This window comes from Daldinia decipiens (genome assembly GCF_022478715.1).
Source record: "Daldinia decipiens strain CBS 113046 unplaced genomic scaffold F4813scaffold_7, whole genome shotgun sequence".
In the NCBI taxonomy this organism is placed as follows: domain Eukaryota; kingdom Fungi; phylum Ascomycota; class Sordariomycetes; order Xylariales; family Hypoxylaceae; genus Daldinia; species Daldinia decipiens.
The window spans coordinates 51,493-66,528 of NW_026054550.1; the positions used below are offsets into that span (position 1 = coordinate 51,493).

Genomic DNA, 15,036 nt, shown 5'->3' on the forward strand with positions numbered 1-15,036 from the left:
TATACACATGTAATCTATCAGGTTACGGTAAAGGGGATTGAATTTTGACCTAGGTGAATTATGTATGATGGGAGCTTATTGCGTTGTTTTACAATATAAGTTCTGCCACGCTACCAGTTTATATGATCCTAACATAGGTAGTCATCATTGCCGTACTTTCGTCTTGAAGATGCTGTTGTTGAGACTACCATGCTAAGCTACCTTAAATGCTTTCATAGTATAATTTAAGGCTATAATCGTTTCTATAGAGCCCATATAGGACCACCATAAACCCATTCCTTTATATTTGGAGGTCCCATGCGTTCCATAAGCAGGTAGTGTAGTAGAATGAATACTCTGCGTCTAGGAACAAACGCTAGATGAAAGACTTAGCTTCACCTTAAGTCCATATCCCGTAAACGCTATCTAGGTTATGTGAAAACCACAAGACTCTTTTATCCTACACAAGATAGCATAGCAGTCTTCTACGGTAGTGCAGTCTTCTAGAAGCCAGCGTTTGCCCACGCAGCAGAATCGGTTCGTCCCGTCGCGTCCAAGTCCTTAAAATCATATCCAACCCAATCCGGTCAATTTTATTCCCACCTTTCCCGCCACAGCTTCATAGCTCGCCGTCTTCCACTATTCCCAGGTCGACTAGCTTCTTATACAGTATATCGGCAACAGCCTTCATGCCCTCGGCCCGCGGATGGTACGCGCCCCCCGCGTAGAACAGCTTCCACGTGAACCCCGAGACCCAGGGCTCCGGGGCCCCGATCGCATGGTCCTCGCTCGCCGCGCCCACGGAAACTAGCTCGGCCCAGGCCTCGCGGCCTTGGACGGCTCTAGCCGTCGCTTCTAGGAGCCGCTCGCACACGGCGCGGTGGTGCGCGACTCTGTCCTCGCCGAAGGGCACGTCCGTGCCCGCCTGCGTGTGCGTTCCGAGCATCGTTAGGTACTCGACGACTAGGACCTTGGCCCGGGGCGCCTTCTCGTGGATCGCATCCAGGACCCCGCCGTACCTAGCCGCCAGCCCTGCGACGTCGAGGACGGTGGTGGCGAGGGGTGCACCGCCCGTGCCGCGCACGCGCATGACAAAGGCGCCTAGCCAGGATGCGCTTAGGGTGTCCTCGAACAGCCCCCCGATGTACCCGATGTCGTTGCCGCCGCCGAGCACGAACACGACGTCGGCGTCGGCAGGCAACCCTTGGATCTGCGGCGGGAACAGGCGGCCGCCGCGATCTTGCGGCTCCGTGGTTATGTTAGGCAGGACGGCGCCGGAGACCGTCAAGTCCGTGAGCTGGGCGCCGGCGCGCTTGGCTACCAGACACGCGAAGTTTGCGCCGGAGCGCCCCGCCGCGTCGTCTACGCACGGCGGGATGCTGGGGCCGGCAGCGAAGGAGGAGCCGAGGTTGGCTATGTGGAGGGGCATGGTGGGAGATGGAGTGATGGGGGATATATATATATATATATAAGATGTTATAGATCTGCTAAGATGGGAAACGGGAGATTGTTACACAGGATCAGGGTTAACCAGGGGGTTACAATGCTGGCTGTTTGCAGTCTGCTGTTATAGTTATCACAGCAGTTTGGTGTGTCGATCAGGTCGCCCCTCTCTCTTAGCCAAGACCGGGTGGGTAAGAGTTAGATATCGGGAGGTTGCGTATGTAAGACAAGATTGAGGAAACGAACGCGTTGACGACAACGTAATGAATGGAGCTTTCGGATGACGAGAGCGAGGATCGGCTTCGGGCTTTTTTTTTTTCTTTTTTTTCCTTTCTCTTCTTCTCTTTTAGAGGGGGAATTCTGTTTCACGACGTTTGGTGTTGCCGGTCCGGGGAGTTTCTATCCTTGCCCCCCCTCTCTCTCTCTATGTATTTATCCTTATTTTTACTTTTGTTGCTAATAATAAATAATATGTCGGATTTAATAGGCGTAAATAGGCGTAGTTAGCCGGATCCTCGGTAGTTTTTGTCTACGTCGTGTCTCCGGTACCTGCGCTGGCCAATCAGGATGCGGGTTACGGTATTATTTCCTGTCACACCGCTTTGCTATGCGACGGCTGGCCTTACGAATGCTGGAGCTTGTCTGTACGATGCTATTTGAGTCTTGTCTTGTGATAGTAGTGAGCGTAGTAGAGAGCGTAGTAGATAGACTATAACTATTTACTCTCTCGAGTAAGACAGTCCGATGGGCCGATGATTGTGTTATTTGTACCCGGGTAACGGTGAATTCTAAGCGAACATGTATTGTATAATGTTGCAACTTGAGGATGTCGTTTGAATTAAGCTATTAGACGTCATCGCCTGTTGTTCTACTAGTCATACCCATAACCCTTGAAGTACCACCACCGGTGCAACGCCATGCAAGACATAATAAAGGCGAGCTAAGTACGAAGTTGTTGACATTTACTCTCAGCTATCTCCTTAAAGAGAAAGTGAAGCGGAAGAGGAATAGGAAAGTAAATCATTAGTGGAAAACGGAACTTGGAATAATTGTTTGGAGTTAATTATCACCTTTAATACACAAGTTAACTATAACTAATGTAACTAACTAGTTAGGTAGTTGACTAACATCAAGTACCTAAAGATAAAAGATAATATTCCCTTACCTAATGGTAGACTTGGAAACAATATGTATAGTTAAAATATATTGTCGCAGCTGAACTAAGACATGAGAGCTAAGACATGACCTAGGAGGTAAAGATAGCGATCGATAGCTTAATTCTCGGCGGGGTTATGGGGGACTGGGGCTGCTGGAGAAATTCGTAGCTCCAAGGACAAGCACTAATAGGTCCAATAGGTCCAATAGGAATGTGGCCCCGGGTGCCGGCGTTGACCGACTTCCATCGGACGTGACCATAACGCTGTGCACATGTTATCCCTTAAGTCGGTACCTTAGCAAAAACTCTGGTAAGTTCCGGTCCTTGGTTTGATACAGGAACCACCAGTGGGATCTCGCCTAATCTAGAAGACTGCCTTATCTATGTAGTGTACCTACCTTCATGTAGTTAATCATCTAGGTTAACCTGCCTTTTAGTAACCTGTACTTAAGTACCTAATGTACCTATATACCTAAGTACATACCTACCTAGGTACAATACCTTAGGTAAGATAGTGTACCTAAACTTCTTTGTTATCACCAAAGTACAACCATTTTTTCTATTTCTATCCCTCCCCCTTTTAAATTCTCCGTCGACGATACACCTCCCTGTCGACTTCGGTTACGTCACTTGCATCGTGTCACGAAATTTGATTACCCATGTTGAGATCCTGGGTGCATAATTTGCTAGGTTACGCGTTTGGGTTAACCATAGGTTGGAACTGATATAGTTGAAGACGGGTTAAATGGAATTATATTGAGCAGACATAGTCTTACTGGGCTTATGATATCTCGCCGCGCTGCTCCTGATTGCAACAGGGAATTTGAAGAATCAGCAAGGGTTTATTTTGGGGTTTGAAAATAAGACCAGACACCCGCGTTTGGGTTATGTCAAGAAAAAGAGAGACCGTCGAAAGAGTCAAGCAAGAGACCAATTCACCATGGCTCCTCTAGGGAACGAGAAGAACCAGCTATATCTGGGCTTGTTCATACACAGTGTCAAACTCGGCGAGCTCCAATATCTTCATGACACCGCAGTCTGCGTGGACAAGTCCGGCAAGATCGTTGCTGTCGAGCAGCAATACGATCAGAAGAAAGCCGAGGAGACTTTATATCCTAAGCTAGGCTGGAAAACAGACGATGTCACCGTCACGATAGCAAAAGAGGGCCAATTCTTCTTTCCTGGGTTTATTGGTAAGAATACTCTTCACCCCCTTTCACTTGAAGTTATCCCTTTGCTCACCAGCGGCAGATACGCATATTCACGCACCACAGTATCCTAACGTGGGCATATTCGGCAAGTCTACGCTCCTGGACTGGTTAAACACATATACTTTCCCCATGGAAGCATCCCTCTCCTCACTCCCCAAAGCTCGCAGGGTATACACACGCTGTATCCAGCGAACCCTGGCCTACGGCACCACCACCGCAGCTTACTACGCCACAATCCACGTGCCGTCCACAAACCTGCTTGCAGACCTATGTCTATCCCTGGGCCAGCGTGCCTTCGTCGGCCGGGTGTGTATGGATAACCTTGGCCCGGACTATTACCTCGATGAATCCGCGTCACAATCCTTAGCCGCAACACGCGCTACTATCGACCACATCCGGAGCATCGACGCGGACTTCGATCTCATAAGCCCCATTCTAACCCCCCGCTTCGCACCCGCGTGCAGCGTAGACGCCATGGCCCAGCTCGGCGCTCTGCACAAGGAAACTAACCTCCCGATCCAGACGCATATCGCGGAGAACGTTGACGAGCTCAAGCTCGTGCGGGACATGTTCCCCGACAGCAAGAACTACGCCGACGTGTACGACCGCTTCGGATTGCTAGGCAAGCGCACGATCCTCGCGCATGCGATCCACTTAAGCGACGAGGAGGTCGACCTCGTCGCGAGTCGCGGGTCCAAGGTCTCCCATTGCCCCTGTAGCAACTCGGCGCTGACGAGCGGCGTGGCCCGTGTGCGCTGGCTGCTGGATAAGGGGGTCGGCGTGGGCCTCGGCACCGATGTTAGCGGCGGATATAGTCCCAGCGTACTCGATGCCGCGCGCCAGGCCGCTCTCGTGTCGAATCATCTCGCTATGCCATCGCGAACCGGGGAGAAGCAGATAGACGCCGAAGCAGAAGACGACCGTGAGCGCGTCCGGCTAAGCGTCGAGGAAGTACTACACTTGGCCACCCGAGGCGGCGCCGAAGTCGTTTGTTTAGGAGAGAAAATTGGCGGATTCGAAGTAGGCAAGGAATGGGACGCACAGCTAATCGGGCTCGGACTCGTTCCCGACGAAGACGACGGCACGGAATCAAAACAAGACGAAGACCAAGACCAAGAACACGATACCGGAAACGTGGATATCTTCGGCTGGGAGCGATGGGAAGACCGCGTCGCAAAGTGGGTATTCAATGGCGACGACAGGAACGTGAAGAAAGTTTGGGTGCGCGGACGGCTTGTGCATCAGCGAAGATAGAGCGAGCGAGCGATACTTGGAGCAATTTCAACTCGGCTTACTTTAGACACGATATGCTGTAGATAGCTTGATACATAGACAAAGCCTGTGTTTATACATACCTAGGTACCTACCTACATACCTGGACCTACTGATTACTCTAATTTGGTATGTTATGGCATATATGTATTCCTATTTTCTCCTAGGGTTTATAGACAGAATCGCAATAATCGAAGGGACGGCACTTTGATTAAAATATGTGTTATGCGCAACGGGTATATAAATTTCGATACGAGGAAGATATCTCGCTCCTTAGGAGCTCGTTCCGCACTGCAATGAGCACGGGTACTAAGATGGACGATAAAAAAGTCTAAAACACATCACATAGTGGTATCGTCAATGTAACTAAAGCAGTTATCCACATGAAAAGCTATAGCGCATCACAACGCGCCATGTGGCCTGTTAGAATAACAACGCTCGCATCTCGGACTAATGCCGTAGCTAATACATATATCACAGCATCCTTTTCCTGTCTTGGGTATAAACGTATTCCTTGTTGTTGTTGTTGTATATTTAACGCCGGGGGCACGTAGTGCGAGGCCTCCCTAGGGGCATGCGGCGTGTGGGGCTATCTAAGTCTATATACACGGTATATTCCTGATATCCCACAGATCTAACCCGAAGGCATACTATATTCAAACCGTTTCCGTTCGCCCCGCCTTTTAGGCTCGTGCTCAGTATCGTAGGTGTTCGTAGTTGATCCCTTTACGGGGGAGCAAGCCAGGGTCCTGATACAAATACAGATACAAATATTATGAAAGGTGTTTGCTGAAGGAAGCAGCAGTTCTAGTTTCGGTTTCCCGAGGTGCGTTCGCGCCCTATTCGGGGCTGTAAACGTATTCCTTCATCCATCTGTACAAGTATATAAATCCTTCGGCCGAAATCACCGTCGTTCCCTAATATAACATATGCTCAAATGGACAAAATCGCCATCAAGGGTAATATAGGCATGTCCTAATGTGTAGAGCCGTTGGCCCTTAGCAACTCATATATGCTCTGGTCGTCCGACCCAGACCCGTAATTGTGCCCAGGGTAGTTGGACATGTTAGATCTGTGGTTGCTATACGCGGTCAGATTTGAGCTTGCAGTACCGCCGTAGCCGCTGTTTCGATTACTGTAGGCGTTTTGGTTTGCGCCGGCGCTACTATTATTGTTGGCGTTAAAGCGGTACCAGGTTTGCTGGGGTTGCTGGTGTGGCTGACTCGTGCTCGGCTGCTGTGCTGAGTAGGAATTGTATGATTGAGGCTGGGATTGGGTGTAAGGGGTATTCTGATGGGAGGTCCGTGACTCCGCAGAATTTGTGCCATAGTTATTAGAGGTAGATGCAGTAGTTGATGCCATAGGGTAAGCATTGGTTGCTTGTGGTTGGGCGTGTGCCTGGCTACCTCGAGCTTGTGAGGTGGGCCATTGAGAAGTTGCAGTACTACTGCTGGTATTATTGTATCCGGACGATGAGTTGAGGGCTTGGGAGAGAGGGTTCGATGAACTTGTAGTCCGGGAATAATCATATGCTGGCGCTGAGGAATAGGACGCCGACGTTATAGCAGCTGTATGAGCCTGGTACGAGCCAGGTTCGTACGCAATGCGAGTCGAATCCTGGTCGTTGTTTGCATTATTATATTGACCATTAATTGTGTTGTCATAACGTGGATAGGGGTCATAGCTTGGAATCGAGGCTGATGCAGTTGTACTGTAGGACGCACTGACAGCAGCTTGCGGGGCCTGCGGAGGAGGGCGAGATGTGGATACAACGGGTGTATTGGTCTGTGACCTATGGTCCTGTCGCGACTTTGCGCGAGTTGCAGTCTGGTACGGTGACCCCGTTGCAGGCGACGGCTGCCTCTGATTTTTTGCTGCGACCTGCGATACGGCCGGCGGTTGTCTCATACTGTCATTTGCCTGCTGTCTAACTTCCACGTCAGACTTACGTGACCTTGACCGCCTAGATGTTTGCTGCTGGGTTAATGTCGGCGACGCTGTAGTAGCATGCCCTGTTGTGGAAGGAGAATTCCAATTGGGGACATGCTGCGGTATGGTTGGCGGTGGTACTGGTGTGGGTATCGGTGTTTGCTTATTTTGGGTGGCGGGAAGACTACGTCGGTCAGACATGGGCGTGTTTTGCGCCTTCTGACTCGTTTCTGGGACCGGTCGCGGAAAGGTTGAACCGGATGGGTGCTCAGTCTGATGGGATGTCGACGGAAAGACTAAATTAGGAGACTCGGATTGGGTTTCACGGGCTTGAGATTCTGGGAATGTTAAAGTCGACATTGATGTCAGTCCAGTCGAGGACTGCGGATTTTGGGGAAATGTGAGGCCATTGCTATGGCTCTGGTAGTATTGCGTTGTTGAATGTTGTATAGAAGGTTGCGTGGTAGCGGGAGGATGCTCAACAGGTCCCGACAAGATGTTTGGATCTGGGATGAATTCTTCATTATCGGGATCTGGGATTGGCGGCGCAATAGCAGGTGCTTGGTACTCTACTAGGATTTGCATTGTTGGCATTGGCGATGGTGCCTCCTGAGATTGGATTTGGGCCTGGAATTCTTCCCTTTCTCCAGGTAGGTCGGAATCTTCGTTTTCAACCACTTCACCAGAGATTACCACTCTTTTCCGTCGTGGTTTCGGTGGCAAATAAATGCATTCTACCTCAGCTGCAGTACAGACAGAACAACTAGGATGTTCTTTAGTGCACTAGAATGTGTTAGTATTAGATTTCTATTTAGTAATAAAGTGCAAGTTACCTTGAGCTTCCTGTCTCTGCAAGTCTCACAACTTCCGCGTGTTTTCTTGGTCGTCAGTTTTAGAGTGGAAGTTGTCGTTCCAATTTCGCCGCTCTGTTGTACTGACACTACCGCACCATCACCGATAGAAACTTCAGTTACTGTCCCGTCAGACCTTTTCTTTCGGGAACGCCTCTTCTTCGTGGGCGTCTCGGTTATTTCAGGAGCAGACGCCTGGCCTGGTACAGTAGCAGGGGTTGTATTGGTAGATTGTTCTTCTACGGGAGTTGAATTGGCATCCTTATCATCTGGATGGACAATTCTCAACCTCTCGGCGCCATACTTAGCTAACATATCTAACGAAGTTGTCTGTAGACTTGGTGCCTGATTTGCAAATATGTTGAATTGTTCCTCAGAGAGTGTCGCAGGATCGATGTCCCTTCCGTTAAGGAGATCTATCGCCGTTTGTCTACGGCGTTTGACTTCATCAGGGGGAACAATCGGAACCGATGTAACGTATACACCGCCGTGGTTTACACCCTGCGATTCGGCCATGTTCTGGCTATTTTGGCCATCCCCAGGAGGGGGACCTCCCATCGGTGCTTCTGGAGCCTTTTCCTTCTTCCTTGAACGTTTCTTGCGGCTCCCTTCTTCGCCTTCCACTGGTGGGGGTCGCTTGGCCCTTGGCGTCCTCTGGCTTCCCGTGCCGCCATTGTTGACGGGAGGGGGCGGTAGAGTAGGTGCTATAAGGTCTACCAACTGCGCGACAGTCTTGTGTATGGGCGTGTGATCATATTTAACGATGACGCCTCTAGCGGATTTCGAAAAGGCAATCGTGAGGGTTCCGCGACAATCAAAGGCAGGACGAGCTATGATGATGTCAGCGGCTTAAGCACGCAAGATTTTAACATCCATACTTACTGGCATTAATTGGATCCAAGCCACCTGGCCCGCTATAACTACCAATTGCATGCTTCTCGGTGTTTTTCGCATTCGCGCGATTCCATGCCTGCAGCGAGTCTTTGCAGATGTACATGAATGCCCAGCCTTGTGAATCCCGAGAAACTTTTCGTACTATCCATGAACTGTTATCTACAGTTCCCATCGCACCGACGATATGCTTTGCGACGGCGCGCTGGAGGATAGGGTCATCGCTAGGTTGGTTTTGTACTGTTTCGATGGCATTCACGGATCGGGTAATGGGTTGATGGTGCGATTGTTCGGTAGGGTTGACGATATCGTCGGCGGGACTATTTTCGGTATCTGGATTTAAGTGAAAGACTACATTATGTCGAAGCTCGAATGTAAAAGAGGCATGGTCTGCGCGCGTATCGGACGATCTAGAAGCGAGGAGGCGGTGCAGTCTGTCTTGTACATCTTGAACAGAGTTACATACCAGATTACCCCTGGTTGATTCCAAGAGGGCATCCATTCCGCCGATGACTCCAGGGCCGTTCTGCTATTCCCAGAAACCGCTGGCTGAATTAGGCGCTATGTAGATGGAGCGAAATGAACAAAAATAGATGCAGGTGGAGAGCTTGACTAAACGCGTTGGAAGTCGCAGCTCTGGGGCAACTTGGTTACCTAAGGTTAGGTAAGGCGTAGCTGAAGTACCTAGGTAGGTAAGGTTCTACAAGTCGCTAGGATGTCCAAGACTATTTAGTAGAGATGTTACTTAAAGGAGAGAAGTATCAAAACACTCGAAATATTATGGCAAAATATAATTATAAATATATTTCGTGATGTTTAGGTGACTTTTGCCACTTAAAATTACCTATTTAAGCAAAGACTAAGCTAGAATATTTAAATAGGTTTGTATTTTGCTATATAAATAAAGCAATATAATATTTATTAACTATTTCAAATAACATCTCCACCAAATAGCATTGAAGATCCTAGCGACTTGTAGAACCTTACCTACCTTAGATACTTAGATACCTGAGAACGCGGGGTTGGTATGCCCGAGTTTACGAGGGATATTGTCTTGGGGACCTTTTTTCGAAAGAGGAAGTTCGTCCGTGCGGCGTTTTTTAAGCGTTTTGATTCGGTGCATCCCCAAAATAAGTAGAATTAGCCACGTGCTTTTCTAAGTCCCCACTTTTATCTTTTTCTCGAAATACATACCTATCTTTATAGAAGCTTAGGTTCAAACCCCACACGTTTTCCCCCTTTTCCTTTTTTTATTTTTATTTTTATAAAGGTCGATATTCGAGGTTTCCAGGTGCCGCTGCCGGGGAATGGCGCGCGCAGCGCGCCATTCCCCGGCAGCACCATATTACCTTCGTAAACTCGGGCTATTATGGCGCATCGCAGGGGTGCCCTCATGTTTAAGTATTAAATTAACATTTGAACTTATACAGGTTAATAGCACCTTACGTACTGGCGTACTAATGATATGTGATGTGGCAAAAGGCCAACACCTACCTAACTTTCTATCATAGACCTTTTATATTGATTCATTGGCAGTTGCATCTATACCTACCTAGGTACTTGGATACCTCCTATTTCTCGTGATAGAGACTTGCGTGTGGTTAAATGCAAAATTAAGACAAGTGAGTATAAACAATAGGAAATATAATTACCCAGTTAACCAAAGATCGCATCGGTTGGTCATATACGTAAGGTACCTAGATACCTCCTAACCGCTGCTCCTCAGTAGATGTAAGGAGAATTACAGCTGGGATGCTCTCGGGTGTGTAAAAGGGATAACTGCGTCTCTTACTACTCATCTGGAAGTGATATCGTTCTCAGCGCCGAAGCCAGGCCTACACCTAGCCGCCTTGGACGCCGATAGCTACATAATTCAAATCCCTCGATTTATACATTATCCTCAATCCATTCCTCAAGCCTCTCGATGAGAGTCTTCTTCAACCCCTTCGAATCAATCCCTCGATCGTTCAAGATCGGTTTCAATTCAGCTACTGTCAGCTTTGACAAGGTTCCTTGTTCATATCTTTCCTTCAGTTGTGCGTTGTTCATACCTGTACTACTAGCGCCCACTTTCGTTGCAGTTGCCCTCGATTTCTTCGCTGCTGGCCTAGGCTCATCGTTCCCCTCGTCAATGTCCATCTCCCGCTTGATAGCATTGGCATCTCTAACCATGCCCAAAACGTTATCCGCTGTCCGTGACCACTCTTGGATATATGCACCACATCGGTTATGGATCGCCTTGTACTTGGGGACGGTCGCGTCGTCTGGTTTGTCAGGTACCTCTTCCTCTAGTGCAAGGGCTTGAAGGATTTTATAATGCCATTGAAGTGCGGGATTAGGATATTTTGATGGATTATAGGTGGCAGTTGGCAGCTGCAAGTTTCCAATAATCTTGTTCATCGTATCAGTCAACTGGTTCGTGGTTCTGACGAGATTACCCTGGCCAGGGCTCTCGCGCAGGTCGTCAGCGTACGGAATCGGATAAAGCCATAAGCCAGCCGGTACGAAATATATGCCCGACTTGCGGTCTGATTGCGCAGTAGAGGGAATAACAGCTACTAGCTGAGGGTTTCCGTTTGTTCGAGCAATATGCCACGCGATGCCGATCTTCTTAGACTTTAATAGTTTCTGCCATAATGCAGTGAAGACACGCGAGGACCCAACGTAACCTTGTTCGCTTGGGAAGATGAAGATGGATGTTTTGATAGATGCCCAGAATCCTAGCTGTGATCTGTCTTTGAAGCCAATGATTCGGATTATCGGACCACCGAATTGTTTGATGGATTTCTGCTCTTCTTCGCCAAAATAGACATATTCATTGCCAAATTTATATGCTTTTTTGACTTCGCCCGTATGTACCGTTCTAGCGCTATCTTCAGCGATATGGGCACTCTCGCCAACGGCAATCTGTGCTTTCTCACCATCTAGCCAAATATAACAGCTGCGTGCGGGGGTCTGCTTGTGAATTATGTTATACCCTTTAACTGAGATCTGAAGTCCAGGGCCCAGCTCAAGCGGCATATTGCTAAAATATGCTCGCTTTGGAGTCTGTCTAGAGTTTATATTTGAGGTTAACGAACTCAGAAGTGTCTGCCCGCTGCCAGACTTCGATGTAGAAACCCTCCCAAGATGTGTTTCTTCGACAACCGGGTCCCGATAAACAATGTCCTAGGAAAGGTTAGTGAACGAGAATAACAGTCAGATCTAAATGGGCGAATTACGTCGTAGAACTTGGTGAAATCAAACTTTTCGTCCTCGCGAGTGATTGCGAAGAGTTCTATAGTGACACCTAAGTCGTACAGATCTTTTGCGAGGCATGCTGCGTTTTCCCTAAGCTCTTTGCTTTCCTTATGAGGATCATCATTGTCTGTGATAATGAACAGTCTTCGGGATCCGAAGTTCGGTGCCTTGGTGGTGAAGAGATTATTCGCCAAGAAAAGCAATCTTCCTATTACAACTCCTTCACTAGATGGTGTGAGAATCTCATCAGCATCTTCCCCTCCCTCAAGAAGGTCTTTGAGATTCTTCACATCTTCAGCCGCGGGAACATCGAGGTCGGTATAGACATAGCAGTGCGGATAAGGAGGGTTCTCCTCATCTCGGTACTTCTTCTTTTCGGTGCCGAAGAGAATAATGCCCATCATATCTTTCGGGTTAGATATAATTCGCTGTTGTATCACCTGATATGCGCACTTCAGAGCAGCAAACACGGGAGGATCTTTGTCTGCCTTCTTGTCATTTGACTCAGGAGGTGGTCGTAACATTGAATTGCTCACATCGATGGCGAAAATGAGGGCATCTTTCTGAGCTTTGAAGTCCTAATTGATGATTAATAGGAGGGACTAGAATATATATATTTAGACGAACGAAATACCTGTTCGCCAATCTCTTCTTCTTCTTCTTCCTCTTCCTCTCGTCTCTCATAGTGATCTGCCATGGCGGATGGTGAATTCTTCCCCTGTTAAGTTGGGTATGAGAAGAAAAAAGGTCACATATGATTCAGGTAAATTGAGAATGTATTTTATTTGTTTTTATATGGACATGTGTTAATAGCAGTAGATCATGAAACCTAAGGTACCTAAATTTAGGCAGACATCGCGCTTAAACGCGTATGATTTAAAGAGGTTTCTTATGAAATAATCGCGTTATCAGGTGATTTTCAAGTAAACCCATATATGTACGAAGTACGATACTTACATGTAGGTATCTAGCCAAGGTACTTGGCTGTCTAGCTCCTGCTAGGCAATTCAACATGTTTCATTGGCCCTCTAAGGTACCACTAACATTAATCGGACACTCGGGCCTGGTCCCTCGGAAAGCCGGCCCCGAGCATTTCGTCATTGATTGGTGAACTTTTTCGAGACTAATTCAGATTTACTTACCTGTCCTATTAGAGCTACCCGTGCTTTTAAATAATTTCAAGAAATGTTCTATACCCTTTTGCCGTCAAACTGTCATAAAGTAATGAGTTCGTGCAATATGGCAGCACGCCATTATATTGCGCAGCTCGCGCGCAGAGCAGCTGGTACTGCTACTGCTAATTCTACACCATTATGCATCCAGCCATTGAAGAACAGTGCCCTACAGATGAGATCATTCGCGACGCCAGCGCCCCCTGTCACACAAAATGCGACAGGATCGAAAGGCCCAACAGCCATGGTTTTCCTAAATATGGGCGGTCCATCCACGGTAGACGAAGTTGGCGACTTTCTGAGCCGCTTATTTGTACGTTTAATTTCGTACGGTACCATACGTCTCAGTGTATGTCTAACATATAAGTAGGCAGACGCCGACCTAATACCATTGGGACGACTTCAAAACTATATAGGCCCCCTCATCTCAAGCCGAAGAACTCCAAAGATTCAGAAGCAATATGCAGAGATTGGTGGCGGTTCCCCAATTCGAAAATGGTCAGAATATCAAAGTGAACATATGTGCAAGATTCTCGACCGAATATCGCCTGAAACAGCGCCTCATAAACCCTATGTCGCATTTCGCTATGCAGACCCTCTAACCGAAGAAATGTATAATAAATTGCTGGCGGATGGCTTCGGAAACGGCAAGGGAGGAAGGGCTGTGGCGTTCACACAATATCCTCAATACTCTTGCTCTACAACGGGAAGCAGTCTCAATGAACTATGGAAATGGCGGCAACGATTAGAAGGGAAATCCGGACCGGGTACGATTCAATGGAGTGTCATTGACAGGTGGCCGGTACATCCGGGATTAGTAGAGGCATTTGCTAGCAATATTGAGAAAACGCTGGCAGAGTATCCAGAAGACCGACGGAGTCAAGTCGTCCTATTATTCTCAGCTCACAGCTTACCAATGACGGTAGTCAATCGAGGTAGGGATTACACATATTAGTCTCAAGCCATCTCAACTAACAAATTTTCAGGCGACCCGTACCCCGCCGAAGTTGCCGCAACAGTATACGCCGTCATGCAACGACTAAAGTTCTCTAACCCTTACAGATTATGTTGGCAGTCACAAGTCGGTCCTCAACCGTGGTTGGGTCCTCAAACCCAGAGCTCGGTTGAGGAATATATCGCCAAGGGACAAAAAGACCTTGTTCTTATCCCCATTGCGTTTACTTCTGATCATATCGAAACGCTCTTTGAGCTCGACAAAGAGGTAATAGGAGAGTCCGGCCATGCAGACACAGTTAAACGAGTAGAAAGTCTTAACGGTAACCCCATATTTATTGATGCTCTCGCAAACCTTGCGAAGAGTCACTTGGACAGTGGCGTTGCGTGCTCGCACCAGATGGGCCTGAGGTGCCCTGGTTGCAAGAGTGAACGATGTTCCGAGTCGAAGAAGTTCTTTGCCTCGCCAGAAAATGCTTTTGCAGTATAGGATATGCAACTATTTTCTCGGGAATCATCATGCTCATTAAGACATCAACACATCTGTAACTGATTTTTTGGTAGTCGAGAGTGACTAGAAAATTAGGCGTTTTGGTATTAGCCAACTACTTATTTAGTGTTTGGGTGTGTTATACGAATCGCGTTGGATTAGAAATCAATCAGTTTTGATTGAATGAACCTAACGACTCCCAGTTTATGTATTAATAAATATGAATAGAACGTTCAAGACTCAGCTGTTCAATATATATCACTACTTCAAGCAATTCCCCTTATCTACCTCTTACATACGCCTAAATATGAATTGATAGGTATACTAAGGGTTATGTTATGTAAGTTAAGTCTAGTTATGAGGTAGGTACATAGTGGAGTTTAGAAATCTGTCAGTTGTCGGATCCTGCTGGACCCCGAATTCCTGCACCCCACGAACATCTGCATCA

At 47.7% G+C, this 15,036-nt stretch overlaps 5 protein-coding genes across 5 annotated transcripts; 2 read left to right on the forward strand and 3 right to left on the reverse strand.

The window, feature by feature from the left end:
* Positions 1-20: 20 nt before the first annotated feature.
* On the reverse strand, positions 21-1,548 carry F4813DRAFT_309787 (SGNH hydrolase). The gene has a single exon (XM_049240863.1). It carries the CDS (start codon positions 1,406-1,408, stop codon positions 599-601), a length of 810 nt encoding a protein of 269 aa, XP_049101957.1. The 5' UTR covers positions 1,409-1,548; the 3' UTR covers positions 21-598.
* Positions 1,549-3,274: 1,726 nt separating this feature from the next.
* F4813DRAFT_309803 (guanine deaminase) lies at positions 3,275-5,540 on the forward strand. Its single transcript, XM_049240864.1, has 2 exons — positions 3,275-3,771; positions 3,830-5,540. Exons 1-2 carry the CDS (start codon positions 3,519-3,521, stop codon positions 5,041-5,043), a joined length of 1,467 nt encoding a protein of 488 aa, XP_049101958.1. The 5' UTR covers positions 3,275-3,518; the 3' UTR covers positions 5,044-5,540.
* A 496-nt stretch (positions 5,541-6,036) lies between these two features.
* F4813DRAFT_386864 (uncharacterized protein) lies at positions 6,037-9,234 on the reverse strand (the record flags this gene model as incomplete). Its single annotated transcript, XM_049246474.1, has 3 exons — positions 6,037-7,773; positions 7,824-8,671; positions 8,724-9,234. 3 exons carry the CDS (start codon positions 9,232-9,234, stop codon positions 6,037-6,039), a joined length of 3,096 nt encoding a protein of 1,031 aa, XP_049101959.1.
* A 1,197-nt stretch (positions 9,235-10,431) lies between these two features.
* On the reverse strand, positions 10,432-12,821 carry F4813DRAFT_309813 (ku70 protein). The gene is made up of 3 exons (XM_049240866.1): positions 12,607-12,821; positions 11,954-12,550; positions 10,432-11,900 (listed from the first exon to the last, which is right to left on the reverse strand). Exons 1-3 carry the CDS (start codon positions 12,667-12,669, stop codon positions 10,620-10,622), a joined length of 1,941 nt encoding a protein of 646 aa, XP_049101960.1. The 5' UTR covers positions 12,670-12,821; the 3' UTR covers positions 10,432-10,619.
* Positions 12,822-13,211: 390 nt separating this feature from the next.
* On the forward strand, positions 13,212-14,879 carry F4813DRAFT_401023 (ferrochelatase-domain-containing protein; the record flags this gene model as incomplete). Its single annotated transcript, XM_049248345.1, has 3 exons — positions 13,212-13,457; positions 13,515-14,079; positions 14,131-14,879. The coding sequence occupies 3 exons, from the start codon at positions 13,212-13,214 to the stop codon at positions 14,586-14,588; spliced, it is 1,269 nt and encodes a 422-aa protein (XP_049101961.1). The 3' UTR covers positions 14,589-14,879.
* Between the last annotated feature and the right edge of the window lie 157 nt (positions 14,880-15,036).

What these genes read in the sequence shown, in the direction of transcription:
- F4813DRAFT_309787 (XM_049240863.1), bottom strand. Translation starts at nt 1,408, where the DNA reads ATGCCCCTCCACATAGCCAACCTCGGCTCCTCCTTCGCTGCCGGCCCC.
- F4813DRAFT_309803 (XM_049240864.1), top strand. Translation starts at nt 3,519, where the DNA reads ATGGCTCCTCTAGGGAACGAGAAGAACCAGCTATATCTGGGCTTGTTC. An exon ending in CTTCTTTCCTGGGTTTATTG is followed by an intron (nt 3,772 to 3,829) that starts GTAAGAATACTC and finishes CACCAGCGGCAG; the next exon opens with ATACGCATATTCACGCACCA.
- F4813DRAFT_309813 (XM_049240866.1), bottom strand. Translation starts at nt 12,669, where the DNA reads ATGGCAGATCACTATGAGAGACGAGAGGAAGAGGAAGAAGAAGAAGAA. An exon ending in AAGAAGAGATTGGCGAACAG is followed by an intron (nt 12,551 to 12,606) that starts GTATTTCGTTCG and finishes ATCATCAATTAG; the next exon opens with GACTTCAAAGCTCAGAAAGA. An exon ending in ATTTCACCAAGTTCTACGAC is followed by an intron (nt 11,901 to 11,953) that starts GTAATTCGCCCA and finishes AACCTTTCCTAG; the next exon opens with GACATTGTTTATCGGGACCC.